At 34.8% G+C, this 15,474-nt stretch overlaps 1 protein-coding gene across 1 annotated transcript in view; it reads right to left on the reverse strand.

Annotated features, from left to right (window-relative positions):
• LOC127839703 (uncharacterized) overlaps positions 1-15,474 on the reverse strand; it is a 44,965-nt gene that overhangs the window by 24,815 nt on the left and 4,676 nt on the right. The window contains exon 2 of the mRNA XM_052368086.1: positions 8,702-9,259. Within this exon, the coding sequence (XP_052224046.1) occupies positions 8,702-9,225 (524 nt within the window). The 5' untranslated portion in view covers positions 9,226-9,259. The remainder of the gene's footprint in view (positions 1-8,701; positions 9,260-15,474) is intronic.

Below are 15,474 nucleotides of genomic sequence, written 5' to 3' on the forward strand. Positions count from 1 at the left end.
TTCTTGAGTTATTATCCAGACACCATCTGGTGGACGGACCTACCGACATGTGCAAAACTTGTTATATACCCCCTCTTCTTCGAAGGGGGGCATAAAAATAAATGAAATAATCCAGACGATTTATTTACATGCTAACGCAGTGTAACTGTTAACAGATATTCACTTTCATTTTTACCCGTTATCAGAAAGTCCCCCGGAAGCACGTTTTTTACATGACTGCGCATGACACAATAAAACATTTTTTTGTACATGATCGTATTGCATTCAATCTAAATTTAAATTTGCTCGTCCAATTAAAGCTGTGTCCAATAATGCACTGTACTCTGTACACTTCTAAACAAGGGACAAAATTGTCACAAAACCAGGTTTTCATTGTGAAAAAAAAATCTGATAAAGGGAGAAAACTCAAACTGAACTTTTAAAATGAACAAACAAAATAAACCCCCTTTGTAAGTTTGTTTTTTTTTTAAAATCTATTTTTAGTCGTGGAGACCTTGACATTGGAGATATTGACGTGATTCTTTCGTGCGACACACCGTCCCATGATGGTGAACAAATGTGCCAAATGATTTTAAAATCTCACAATGAATGACATAGTTATGGCCAGGACAAGCTCATTTATGGCCATTTTTGACCTTTGAACTCAAAGTGTGACCTTGACCTTGGAGATATCGACGAAATTATTTTGCGCGACACACCGTCCAATGATGGTGAACAAATGTGCCAAATGATTTTAAAATCTGACAATGAACGACATAGTTATGGCCCGGACAAGCTTGTTCCGCCCGCCTGCCAGCCCGCCAGCCAGCCAGCCAGCCCGCCCGCATTCGCCAATCTAATAACCAGTTTTTTCCTTCGGAAAACCTGGTTAAAAAACCTAGATAATAAAAATGGCATAGGCATATGGTTGTGTATATAAAAAATTTAAACATATTTATCGTCATAAATGTTTAAGATTATTTTTTCGTAAGTGATGTTGTAATTAAATTGGATTATCAGATGAATGTGAACATTAGAAAAAGTGGAATGAATACAGTTATTGATAGAATTTGGTTTATATGCATGAATTTTGCAAATCACCGATGTCACAGATATCCACTGCGATCATGGCAAATCGCGGCGAATCATCACAAAATTGAGGGGAATCATTGCGATGATTGTCTTGCACTCGCCCGACGGCTGAGTGACGAATCATGTGAAATCTCGGTGATTTTCCACTCAAAAATCAAAATGTCCACCGTGACTACGCAAATTAGGCAAAAATCATGGGTCGCGTAGTGTATCTGATCCCTATAGGTTCTGCAAGTCAGAGCAAATAATCACAGGAATTCATTTTTGTTTAAATAGAAATTTGGATTTTGTATCTGAATAAGGTGCCGCAGATTTTTTTAGGTTATGAGGCATAAAAAAATAAACAATTTAATATTTCTTGGTATACACAGAATCTCAATCATTTGAATAATGCTTGTTGTTCCCATGGTAACCATAAGCAATAGAAATTATATGCAAAACCACTTAATTATAAATAGCAGATTGTCTCAAAGGTTGCAGTTGCTTTTCAAATGTTTAACGTAACAGAAGCACACAAAATAACAAGCACCCTCATTATGGGGCAAATTTACACAATTTTTATAAGGCGTAACAAAAAAAGTTGTTTGTTTCCGGTGGCCCGACCCTACCTATTTTTTTGCCGCCGGTCCTAATCTTTTTTGAGCCCAAAATTCGAAAATAATCGGACCACGTATCTTTCGGCGCGCTCAATAAGCGTTCAACGTTATCGGCGCCGTACATTAAACTTTCAACATAAACAAGATGGCGGCGCCCAGCGCTAGCACGTCGAAGGCAGCATCGTCAGTTCTTGCGATAACATTTTTCAAATGCAAACATCTGGAGGAGCAAAAACTAATAAAAAATGTTTCTCACTCAAAGCAGATGGACGATTTATTCCAGGAACATCACTCTCGAGACAAAACTGTCACTTACACAGTGAAGTGTAAGACGGACATGTCAAAATCGGCTGAAAGTTTTGAGATCGAAGGTAGGCCTACATTAAAGCAGTTGCAAACGTGTCAATTTTACAGTATCTATGTTAGCGTTTCCGATCGCCAAAATCGCCAAAGGCGATTGAATCTTTCAGCTGGCCATTAAAGTTTAAAATGTGAATGAAAATGGCGATTGCAAAATATCCTGATATTTCTCTATAAGTATATAATATTCCCTTCTTTTAAAGAGAACTCGGTACCGATTTCCACATGTAACCGCCATAAAAGCTCCAGGTGGTAATAGATAGTCCACTGATAAGAGATAACCGGATGCCCTTATCGTATATTTAAGCCACATAACACAGTCATGTATGCTGACAGATGCATCACTGGAAATTTTCGGGTAACTTTCCAGTCGCCAAACTGTGATATTTAACGTCCAATCGGCTACGAGAATGTTTATGGAGGCGGAGTTATATAGCGATTATTATTTTTGATTGACATCGGTCACAGAGTAAGCGTTTATCGCAGGTTTATTTACAATGAATCACAGTTGTAGCATTAATACGTGTTATAAAACCGGTAAATAAAGCAGTACATTAAAGGCGGTTTCGGGCATCATCATCACACCTATTTACCGTACTGTAAACAATCATTAATTATGAGAAGTTGATTGCAATTGGTGAGCAGTGTAAATTTACTTACGGCGAGTTAGTTGTGAAAAACAAAACCCGTTAATAATTTGATGCGGTAACAAATTAAATCCAGTGCATGTATATTTTATCATGTCTATTTGTAGAACTGATTTACACCCTTTTACTACAACCACGTGATAATAACTATTCACTATGCATTAATACCGGTATGCCATGTAGAACCCGTGTTATAAGAAAGAGCGCGAAATTATTGTTGTCGTCTGCAATGCCAAGTTCTACGCATGCAAAGCATGCTTTTTTTAAAACAGACGATGTGTAACTAAATATAGCCTAGCCGCTCAGTACATGCAGTATTTAAGACTTACAAATTTACCGGTACGTTTGAATAAATTATATATTGCAACTTACCGGTACGTTTAAATAAATTATATATTGCAACTATGGAAAAATATGTCAATTCAAGAATACATTGCAGTAAATGTATTTTTCAAGAATCAAGAAGCACCAGACTACGGCAAAAATTATTGGGAGAAGGGGGGGGGCGAATAGGAGTTACGCAAGACCCACCCAATCAAAGACCCGGGCATATCTGAAAGTTCTAACATTGTATACCGTTTATGCCAGTGCATGAAAATAAATATAAATGGAAATAAAAAAAAACATGAAATTATTTGATTTCACGTAACAAATAATTTATTTAAATGTGTCTTCATTGATAATTTAATACAGTCATTATTGATACCTATAGATTCATGATAATGATTATGTCGTTCATTGAGCAAATAAGGTTATAATGTGGGTCGTGATCGTAGTGCTGAAATTTGGCTACTAATTTGTATTCCTTAGCGCCAACCTAGAGCATCTTTATTATTAAATATATTTTAAACAGGTATATATCATGTTAGAATCGGTATGTGTTTATTTATATGGTGCAGTAGTTTCGTATTACCCCACCCACTTATTTATAAAATATTAAAACTTTGTATGACTTGGGATAAAGTTGGGTGAAGGGATGGGGGGTTGAACTATGCTGGCATGGTCCCATGGGGAACCCCTGCTCGATTTTTTCAGAGGGCTGGACTTTGTTGTTTTTTTAGAGGATTTTTTTTCTTCAGGTATATAATTTTGATTTGTTTGTGAATAGCCCGTCTAAATAATTGTTTAGCCTCTCTTTATATCATTAAATTTCTGCTTTTCTGTGCTTGGTGTGATTTGATTTTGTGATTGTTTATTGATTTGTGTGTGTGTAATTGTATGTATATAATACAAGTCGTAATAAATTTTCTGTTCTGTTCCTGAAATTCATGGGTAGATAGACCCCACGCCACCAGTACATAATATAATCTGAAAATGTGGTCCTTTGGGAACATTAACTGCATCCAAGAAATATAAAAGCACATCCGGTTTGATTGGGTCTTTCCATGGTGATAATGTTAAATGCAACACCACTGGCGTTCCCGTAGCACTGCTTTTGAGGTATTTAATATATTATAAATAATAAATAATATAGAATACACTGCATGAACCCAAAGGACCAGAAAGTATAACAACACTGAATCCCTATAGACACTGAGGGTCAAGCTCTCTGTGACTTGTTATAGTTATGCCTTTTATTGGTCATAAAATGGTATATTTAAGCTGTTGCCAGAAGTCAACATTAAACTCGGAATTAAGGAAAGCAACACATTCAATATTAATGAACAGCAAGTTTTTATTTCATAAAAGCATTTAAATATAGTCATAAAGCATTACAGACATCATCAAATTTATTGTACATACAGTTATACACAAAACATGAGAAGAAAATGCACCATGTACGACAATTTCTAAAAAAAAAATTATTTTTAAAAATAAAATTATTTGCCTACCTACCTACCCTATTTTTTTTGGCCATGTCAGTGGAAACAAACGATTTTTTTTTTTAGGCCTAAACAGCATTTAATTGTATATTATTGTTATAACGACCAAAGGATTGTTTGGCAGCTTACAAACTACCACAGCTGAAGTCAGTCAACAATTATCATAATAATAAGTCTTTTGTGGACTATACATTATAGGCAAATTGGTACACAACGTTTTAGGACCATTTCAGACTTTTGAATAATGTGTCACATGTTGGTAAATTGGTAGGTTTTATTAAGTTTGAAGACTTAATTGTGGGGAAAACTCAACATTGTGATCAATTAAGTCACACATGTAAAGATAAAATAGGAAAGTAAGGGTTCAAAATTATTAAGTGTTGTTTTCCTGTTTGACTGTATACGGTTAATAATTATACTGTCAATTGAAAAGGGATGATAACAATATTTGAGACGTTTCACGGATCTTGCGCAATGGTCATTTTGAAGGAACATGCATTAAACAATATTGTGCAATTGTTTTGTTTTTTTACGAACTTGGAATGAATTATACAGGCATATTTTGGTTACTTTATTCCCCTACAGGGATGTGATTCATGAGGGGAAGAAAATTGTATTGAATTATAAAATGTAAGACATGGCTTTATGATCAGAAATAAATATCTCAGTCACAAAGGCTCACGGTGTCTTATTTCCTGAAGTGCAACATCATGCACACTTAGATAATCTCGCCTACACATGCATTTCTTTCAAGATAAATAATTATCATTTTCTTAAAACTGCTATTCACTACATGTAAATCCGGGATTTGTTCTTCCTGTTAGAACAACAAGCAAACAACGATTTTATGACAGTCACTCATATATTTTTATGAATCATTATTGTCAAGGTTATATTCTTGAACAAGTGGCCCAAATCACTTCAAGTGCACACAGCTATATTGTATGGCAGATAATTTGTTATTTCCTAAAATTCTTATACCAAGAAGCCTGTTCAAGTGTCATGTTCAACTAAATTAACATTATAATATAATTCACAATTTGAAGTGGCAAATTACACGTATCAGCTGGTTCTTACAATGTTTGAAAATTCACAAGCAGTCCAAATAATTCCACAAACAAAACAATAGTCAAAATATTTGAGTTTGGCTAGTAAAAAATAAATAAGCGCATATAAAAATAACAATAAATCTTGACATTCTCATTAAAACTATACTTAAACAAAGAAATACCACTTCTCTAAATTACCAGACCAAAATTACCAATAAAATTTACGCTTATCAGTGCATTTTTATTGATGTTTATATCTTTGTGGCCCGTTTATTAACATTTGCAGTATAATTGAGATAATTCTGAGTTGTCATATACTTTCGCGACCGTGAAATAGTTGTCAATGCATTGTTTCGTAATACCGATCAATTGTTGTGTGCTTTTAAAAGTTAATCTGTTTAATTATGTTTTTGATATCCCACATGTGTTCTGTTTTGTTTTAGATACTGCATTAATTCCTTACAAGTATAAATGCAATTTTTTGTGTAAACATAATTTATTTACATTCTTCGGTCACTGCCAAAGTCACTTAAATATTACTTTTTTCTTAATGCAGGGGAAACGGCTAGCCATGGCCTTCAATTTCATGGGGGAGGAGAAACTTAAAGGGGCCTTTTCACAGATTTTGGCATTTTTTAACTTATTCCTTAAATGCTTTATATCGATAAATGTAAACATTGGATCGTAAAAGCTCCAGTCAAAAATCAAGAATAAAATTAAAAAAAGGAAAAGAACATTGCCCGGACCAGGTTTCGAACCAGTGACCCCTGGAGTCCTGCCAGAGTCCTGAAGTAAAAACGCTTTAGCCTACTGAGCTGTTCCGCCGAGTACATATACTTGTAGTATTTTATACCTTATATAAGCAATCTTCGTAGTTTCACAAAATTTAACGACAAAAACAGAACTCTCCAAATTATTCAATCGTTTCGCGTTGCAACGCTTTATAATTTTTAGGTTTTAAAATCGTCAAAAGATGCATATAATGGCTATATTAGACCATGGTAAATGTTCAGTATTACTGTTTCCTCACAAATATCATAACTAAAACGAAAATTTGCGAATCTGAAACAACTTTTTTCAATTTTGTCAATTTACCAAAGCGTGAAAAGATCCCTTTAAAATTTTGGGAAATTTGAGTCAGTGACGTGATGTTTTGGTCCTATAAATCCCAGTCCGGTCCTGCATGTTTTGTAAGTCCACAGACTGAATGTTCTGTGGACTAAAAATACTTTTGGAAATGTCTGCTATACAACTGCTGCAATATTATATTGTGATATGAAGAAACAATGTTTATCCGTAAATTCAGAAAGGAAACATGACAAAACTGCAGCCAGAAAAGAGCAACCTAATGCAGAGGGGGGTAATCACCTGATTGGTGACGTCCATGTCTTTTTTGCCGTTTTATACCCTTTATATCTTGTGTTAATTTTTGTTAATGCCCTCACTTCCCAGCCATATCAGTAAGAAAGTTATAATTGTTTACTTCGTGATTATATTCGCTCTATATCTCGACTTTGCTTTCAGCCAAATTTCTTAGTGGGATAAAACAATACAGCTCCTGCTAAGAAAACTCGTAGTAAAGTCACGATAAATTCAAATATTAATAAATAAGCGAAATAAATGCCTATCTCTTTCTTGCTGATACAATGGGGGGGGGGTGACTATCATGTGATTACCACTTCTGATACAGGTTATCTCCAAAAAGAACAATACATGAGTTCTCCCACAAGACAAACATAAATGGTAAACATGATTGGTTTGTTATTTTTGACATATTGGTAATCTTAATCAAAGTCTTTGGACCAGTATGTTCCATTCTTTTCTAAGTCTAATAAGAAGGGAGTTCACAATCATCCATTTACAAATATTTAAGATATGGACCATCTTTTGGGTATTATTCCAATGTAATCCACGCGTACATATTTCGTCTGTTGCGTAATCAAGATAAATCCGGTTTGGACACAAAGGGGTGCACATTATACAGTGTATTTAACTGAGGCATGGCATTGCTGTAAAACGGGCTAACGGGTTAAATACAGAATAAGAAGAAATGATACACTTAAGCACTTGATACAAGTGAAACAAGCAGAGATAATTTTATCAATAGTCCATACCATTTGACAAGTTACCTGTTAACAATCAAAGTTATGCATGTATGCCTCTATCACATGAAGTGAAGCATGATTTATCATGTGTCAATAACTTTTTTATTCTAATGTACCAGTCTTATAAAATGGCTGTCTCATTCCATCAACAAAAAGACAAATTGCAATGCCATGATACTAGGTTTTTCAATCTAGGTATCCAAAAAAGAAGAGCCACAAAAAATAATTATTTTGTCTAAGAAAGGAGAGAACTGAAAACTTGGTGTCCAAAAAAATCAGTAGTAATGGCACATTGTGTTTTATGCTGCTGTTCCTTTTATTCAAATTAACCATTTAATTATTTGTCTGTTATGATTTCCCAAGTGTTTTACGGACCTAATATTTAAATTTGCTCTTAATCTGCTACATGCACAATGTTGAACATATATGAATCTACAAATATTATATTGATCTTTTAAATTTCACCAAGTTTCTTTTTCCCTACAACTAAGGGAGTTTTTTTCTTTTTGTTAAATCAGGTTCCAAAAATATAATAATGGCAATAAACTCCACCCATTCATATTAATACCTGAACAAAATTCTTCAGTAAAACACCTGCATTGTAGATAAAAGCAGTGTGTATTGAATTGTTCCAATCAGGTCAAGTCTGTAAAAAGACATTTGTCTGTTATCGAAAATAGATGACCTTGGGATACATATCAAAGATCAGGTGGATTTGTCATGCTGCTCAATAAACATAAAAAGATACAATAAGATGTGCACCACATTATCAGTAATTCTGAGTATCAGTACTCTAATTCTTACATGATAATGAAAATTATTACCTTATTAATAAGTAAATATCTTCTTAAACGAACTTCAAGTTCACATATTTTATCAAAATTGTGAACAATGGCCATTCTCTTAAAAGCAAAAAAAGCCCTTCGTACGAACTTGGGTACCACTTGATGTCAATAAACCATTCCTTGAATGAAAAGGCCATAAAAAAAACACTGGAGATAGCAGTGATAACTATATATAATGAGTATCATTCAAGCCCAGAATCCTTACCTTTGTTGGTTGACCTTAAATAATTGTAAGTATTCATGTTTCTTCTGCTGCTTCCCCACTTTCGAGCGCTCTGATATATCCCCTTCAACATCTATGGACATCTTGTCCTTATCGTAAGAGACCTTATTGTCACTGGGATAAGGAACTTGTTGAGTCTTTGTCACTATTTGAACCTTCCCACGTTTATCTTTATGTTCATTGTTGGCCCTGTCTTTCTTCGTTTTTTCTGTTGATAAAAAACCTTCTTTCTCAAGTTCGCTGTCTTTAAAAGACTCTTTTAGATCCCTCTCCAGTTCATCACCACCACTTTTATATATGTTCTGTGGCATGGTGCCACTGTTTCCATCCATCCCAATGTCCGTTTTATCAAAAACATTGATTGCTATGTGTTGACCTTCAGGGCAATCAACATAATGAAATGTCAGCACTTGGTTGCTTACATTGGATATATAAGCAAGAGATCTCAGAATCTTTTCACATGCAGGCTCCTCATCACCCATTTCCCCACGGACAATTTCGTCCATGTTGAAGTCACTTATCTGGTCACGCTATTTCCATCTGAAAGAAAAGACGCAATAAAATATATAGTGTTGTTAAAGCATAACAATAAACGTATATAAGTGAGATTATTCACTTATTATTATAGCAATATCTTAGCAACCAGTTCTTAATTATGAGCACCTTCAATGATGAGCATCTTTACTCCCAATTCAAATCCTGTATAATAGGGCACCTTTAAGAACAGCTATCAGTAGCGTTCTATGTAACAACATTTACTGTAGAACTACTGGTAATATTATTCTTAGGACATACATTTCCATGTATATTTTAGGGTCATTTCAACACTAGTTAAAATGTTCAACAAAGTTTAAGGTCCAAAGTCTTCTTTCAGACATACACTGTAATGAAAGATCCACGAATGTTCTTGTTGTTTTTTTCATGCCACAAAATGTCATGACAACTAAATCAAATGAATGTACAGTTCACATCAGAACTAGCCTAGCTGTAGAGTATATGAACCTCTGACCAACAGCCCAGCCTAGCTGTAGAGTATATGAACCTCTGACCAACAGCCCAACAGACTAAATGTGACCCATGACAAATGTGCCACAGAGCAGGTAATACATTGTGACAAGGCAGTCAAAATAACAACTATATTTTTAAAATCCAGGCAATGTTTTATGTATGGATTACGCAAACTTGATTAATAATAAATAATTATAATGTTTAACATTGTGTTGATTTAAGGTTGCACTAGTAACAGTTTTAGTGTATTTGGTGCTACTTATGGTTAACTTTACTCTAAAACAAAATTTGTTAAATTAACCATCTACTTTGATAACATATTGACATTATTTAATCAAATATAAAATACAGAAACAGGAAAATAAACTGCCTGATGCAACACTGTCACATTGTAAATTGATAATTACTTTAACTCATCCAAACTTAATGTGAATACTTTTAAATTAAACAACACTGATAAGCATACTCTTACCCCTTTCCTTTGCATACAAATATTTATTCCAAGCATTAAATAAACTCTCCCTAAAACGCTCTGAATGTTACACTCTCAAACACATAAAAAACACATTGACAAACAACGCAATAAACCACAGTATAATTGATATGAAGTCATTTAATATTTGTTCAAATAAAGATAGTTCAATGTTTAAACAAATAACACATCAGTAACAACACACATTGCAACACTATGACTTGTCATGTAACATTAACCTTATTAATATGTAGATTACAGGTAATAAATAGAATGATTTAATTTTACCTGCATGTAATCTCGATAATAGCAATGGTTTGACTGAAGCTTGCACACAGCTTAGCCTTAGACATTTTTCTAACCAATCAAATCCCGAAGCTAAGATCATGTGATTTCTGAGAAGGAAAATAATACGGTCCAAAGTATCAATAGGGCCTAAATATCTATCAACTTAACATAATAATTAGATCTAGTCATCTACATGTAGTTTTTGCTCCTATTACAATACATGTAGTAACTGGTATGAGATAATACAATTTAAAAAACTTGTTACATATCATTACCATGATAAGCAAAGCCATAAATCAGAGCATGGAAACATGTTGAACCCTCTGAAGCATAGCCTTCAAACATTGTTATAATAACTTCAGGTTTCAGGCCAAGGTCAAGATATTAAGTTTTATTTGTAAGGCAACCTGTCTGCTCAAATATTAACCATGAGTCATACAGCTGTTTATAAACCGGGTATTTTACCTGTATGAAACTTAGTTCCTCTATCAAAATGAGCCTCATTCTGGCAAAACTGGGCTTAATGCATGTGCGTAGCATTATTCCAGATTAGCCTGTGTAGTATTCACAGGCTAAGCAGGGATGACACTTTGTTTTTATTGAATTTTCTGTTGAAAGAAAGCCTCTTAAACAAAATCAGTCAATGCTAAATGTGTCACCCTTGATTAGCCTGTGCAGACTGCACAGGCTAATCTGGGTTGACACTTTATGCACATGCATTAAGCCCAGTTTTCACAGCACAAGGCTCACATAATCAATTAAACTATTGGTACGCAACATATACTGTAGCTCCTTATCACAAAAATCTTACACACATGTATTAAAGGGAATATCTTCATTGTATTTAGGTTTGCAGCTGATTTAAAGTGTTTCATATGAAATTGAAACTTGAATTCTTATTATCTTTTGATTAAAAGTAAGGTTTTAATTTTTCTCATTTAGATAAATGTATATTCATGATTACAAAAAAGCTCACCTTTCCTATGCATATACTGTACTTTTTTGTAGGACAGAGTAACATTATGTTAGCAAAAAGATATTTTGAGATAATGCTGATTGTATTGTCATACATTAAAGGGATCTTTTCACGTTTTGGTACATTTTGTAAATTGATAAAATTATAAAAAGTTGTTTTAGATTCGCAAGTTTTCGTTTTAGTTATCATATTTGTGAGGAAACAGTAATACTGAACATTTACCATGGTCTAATATAGCCATTATATGCATCTTTTGACGATTCAAACACCTGAAAATTATAAAGCGAAACGATTGAATAATTTGGAGAGTTCTGTTGTTGTAATTTAATTTTGTAAAACTACAAAGATTGCTCATATAAACCAGGGTTCTCAATAAGAGCCGGCCGCCGGCCAAATCGGCCGTTTGAAATAAGATTTTGGCCGGTTGAAAATCGCTCAGATTTGGAAAATCGGTAATTGACTTTTGGAAATTTGCGTGTCTTTTCGGTAATTTAGCTCCTTTTTACTATTAAGCAAAGACGTCGCTTGATTATCTCCCATAACGCATTACAACAACAACAACAACAATGAAAAGGCGCAAATTGGAATTGGTAAAAAACATTCGAATATTTTGACGCTTTTCATCATGTGGTGATTTTTTGTTGCATGCGTTTTTTATGTTAATGCAAAGTTTTTGTTGTTGGGAAAATGTCACGCAAAATGTGCATGGTAGACGGACGATCAGGCCTTTTCCGCCCATTCCTGTAGGTCCGAATTTCGGCCCCATTCCCTATCCAAAATCGAAGTTTTTTCCTTATCAGAATAAAATGTTCCAATTGGAACCTTGTGCAAAAAAAACATGAAAATCATTAAAATTGACCTTGAAAATCGAGTGCAATTACGTATCCGAAAGTCTTATTTATCCGAATTATGATACAATTTGCGAAAAATCGTTTTTTTAACGAATTAGGGAAAAACTTTGTTGGAAACTTACTAGTAATAAAGACCTTTTTTTCATGTATGTTTTGTTAGTTTAAAAAGCTAAAATTTATAAAATGCACACAAAAATGCTAATTTTTAAGTGCCTGGTTGACCATTAAAATAGCCATAAAATGACCCAAAATGCAGGAAATCAAGTTTTCAATTTTAAAAGTTTTCGGGGAAGCATGCCCCCGGACCCCCCTAGAAGGCCTGTTGGTTTCTTATTTTCGCCTGCTGGCTCAAACTTTATTGAGAACCCTGTAAACTATAAAATACGTCTCTCATACATACTTGGCAGGATGGCCCAGCGGTCTAATTGGTTTTTACTTCAGGACTCCGGGGATCACTGGTTCAAGCCCTGCTGCGGGCTACTTTTTTTCCTTTTTTAAATTTTATTCTTGATGTTTTACTGGAGCTTTTTAGATCCAATGTTTACATTTATCAATATAAAGCATTTAATGACAAACTTCAAAACATGCCAAAATCTGTGAAAAGGCCCCTTTAACTATGAAAGTTTGGTTATGATAATTAGATTTGATACAAAAGACTTTCATGTTTACCCTGTTTGCTAAAGTTTTAATTGACAGTGTTAAAGCAAAAACACGTATTGAGGGAAACTTCTTTTCTAAGGAGCAGGCAAACAATAACAATTCTAATGTTTGGTGAAGTTTTTAATTAATTTTCCTCTCCTCTGAATGGTTGGGGGTCTAATTATGCGCACAAGATAATGTCAATAAAGACCCTGCACAATAAATCTGTCAGTTTTTCATTAAAAAAACAAACAAGAGCTGTCACCATAGGATGACTTATGCCCCCTATAAACGCTTAGTAGAAGTTATGAGCTTTTTTCGAAACCTAAACGCAGATTTCCAAACCTAAATGCCGACCCTAAGTTCAAGGTCAAGGTGACAGGGGTCAAAATTTGTGTGCTTAAGGAAAGGCCTTGTCCATATACACATGCATGCCAAATATGAAATTGCTATCTGAAGCGACATAGAAGTTATGAGCATTTTTCGAAATCTAAACGCAAAGTGTGACGGACAGAAGGACGGACAGTCCGATCACTTTATGCCCTCCTTCGGGGGCATAAAAATGTCTAAGAATATCAAAATAAATCAGAAAGCCACATAAACTAGAGAGCGGACACCATGCTAAATCCTTGAAATGCACTAAGTGACCCCGTGACCTAATTTTTGACCCGTCATGACCCATATTTGAACTTGACCTAGATATTGTCTTGATACAACTTCTGACCAAGTTTGGTAAAGACCAGATGAAAACTACTTCAATTAGAGAGCGGACACTATGCTAAATCTTTGAAATGCACTTAGTGACCCCGTGACCTAGTTTTTGACCCGGAATGACCCATATTCAAACTTGACCTCCATATTGTCTTGATACAACTTCTGACCAAGTTTGGTAAAGATCAGATGAAAACTACTTCAATTAGAGAGCGGACACCATGCTAAATCCTTGAAATGCACTAAGTGACCCCTGACCTAGTTTTTGACCCGGCATGACCCATTTTTGAACTTGACCTAGATATTGTCTAGATACAACTTCTGACCAAGTTTGGTAAAGATCGGATGAAAACTATTTGAATTAGAGAGCGGACACGAAAAGTGTGACAGACTGACAGACAGACAGACTGACGGACAGTGCGAAAACAATATACCCCCTTATCTTCGAAGCTATCACAGGAAATCTACCCCTGGCCAAGGGTGCATTGTTGACAAAAAGGTACAGTAAGAATAACTTCTAAAGCAAGAGGGACATCACAACTTGTCCCACGGTAACTTAACTATTCTGAATGTGAGAAGGTTGGACCTCAGAAGAATAAAAGAAGTTTATGAACATAAATATTTAATTTCTAGGTACATTATTATGACATACTTTTGATAATTTAAAATATTTGCAACACATTAAGCAGGGGTCAACAAAATTGTTTTCAGCAACTTGCCCTGCAGGGCGAGTAGCGAAGAATTTTTACTTGCCCTGCTGAAATATGTACTTGCCCTGCAATTTATTAAAAAACTGCAATAAATCAGTAGCTAATATGTTTTATTGTGATTTTCTATGTTTTTTTTATATATAGAACTGTTAACTCAAGAACTTCAATAAAGCATATAAACTGTTTTAACACACTTTTCACTTGTTATACCCCCACAAATGAAGTTTAGGGGGGTATATAGGAGTGAACTCGTCTGTCGGTCGGTCTGTTGGTCCGTATTAAGTGTCCGCTCTCTAATTCAAGTTGTTTTCATCAGATCTTCACCAAATTTGGACAGATGTTGTATCTAGATGATGTCTTGGTCAAGTTTGTATATGCGTCATGCCGGGTCAAAAACTAGGTCACGGGGTCACTTAGTGCAGTTTAAACATTGAGCATGTTGTCTGCTCTCTAATTCAAGTAGTTTTCATCCAAGCTTCACTAAACTTGGTCAAAAGTTGTATCTAGATGATTTCTAGGCCAAGTTCGAACATGGGTCATGGCAGGTCAAAAACTAGGTCACGGGGTCACTTAGTGCGTTTTAAGCATTGAGCATGGTGTCCACTCTCTAATTCAAGTAGTTTTCATCCAATATCTTCCCCAAACTTGGTCAGTAGTTTTATGTAGATGATCTCTACGCCAAGTTTGAAAATGGGCCATGCTGGGCCAAAAACTTGGTCATGGGGTCAATGAGTGTGTTTTAAACATTGAGTATGCTGTCCGCTTTTTTTGTGAAGACAACATGCAAAATATTCTGTGTCAATGCGGCATGTGTGGGTATTCGTCACGTCTGTGACAAAGCTCGAGTTTGTTTTTCATTTTGTCCTCATGGTCACAATCATTATGATTACACTTTAGGAGCATTGGAGAGCCTGAAAGGCATTGTTTAAACTCAAACAAGCCTCTGTGTGTACAAAAGGCAGTTTTCTCTTTGTCATTTTCGTCCATTAAAACTTGCCAATAGCCGCTCTTTCAATCTTAAGATATTAAATATTTAGACGAATTTTTTATACCGTATACCGTACTGTATACATTCACGGAACATATCAGCGCGTAACGGG

This window comes from Dreissena polymorpha, chromosome 7 (assembly GCF_020536995.1).
Source record: "Dreissena polymorpha isolate Duluth1 chromosome 7, UMN_Dpol_1.0, whole genome shotgun sequence".
Taxonomy (NCBI): domain Eukaryota; kingdom Metazoa; phylum Mollusca; class Bivalvia; order Myida; family Dreissenidae; genus Dreissena; species Dreissena polymorpha.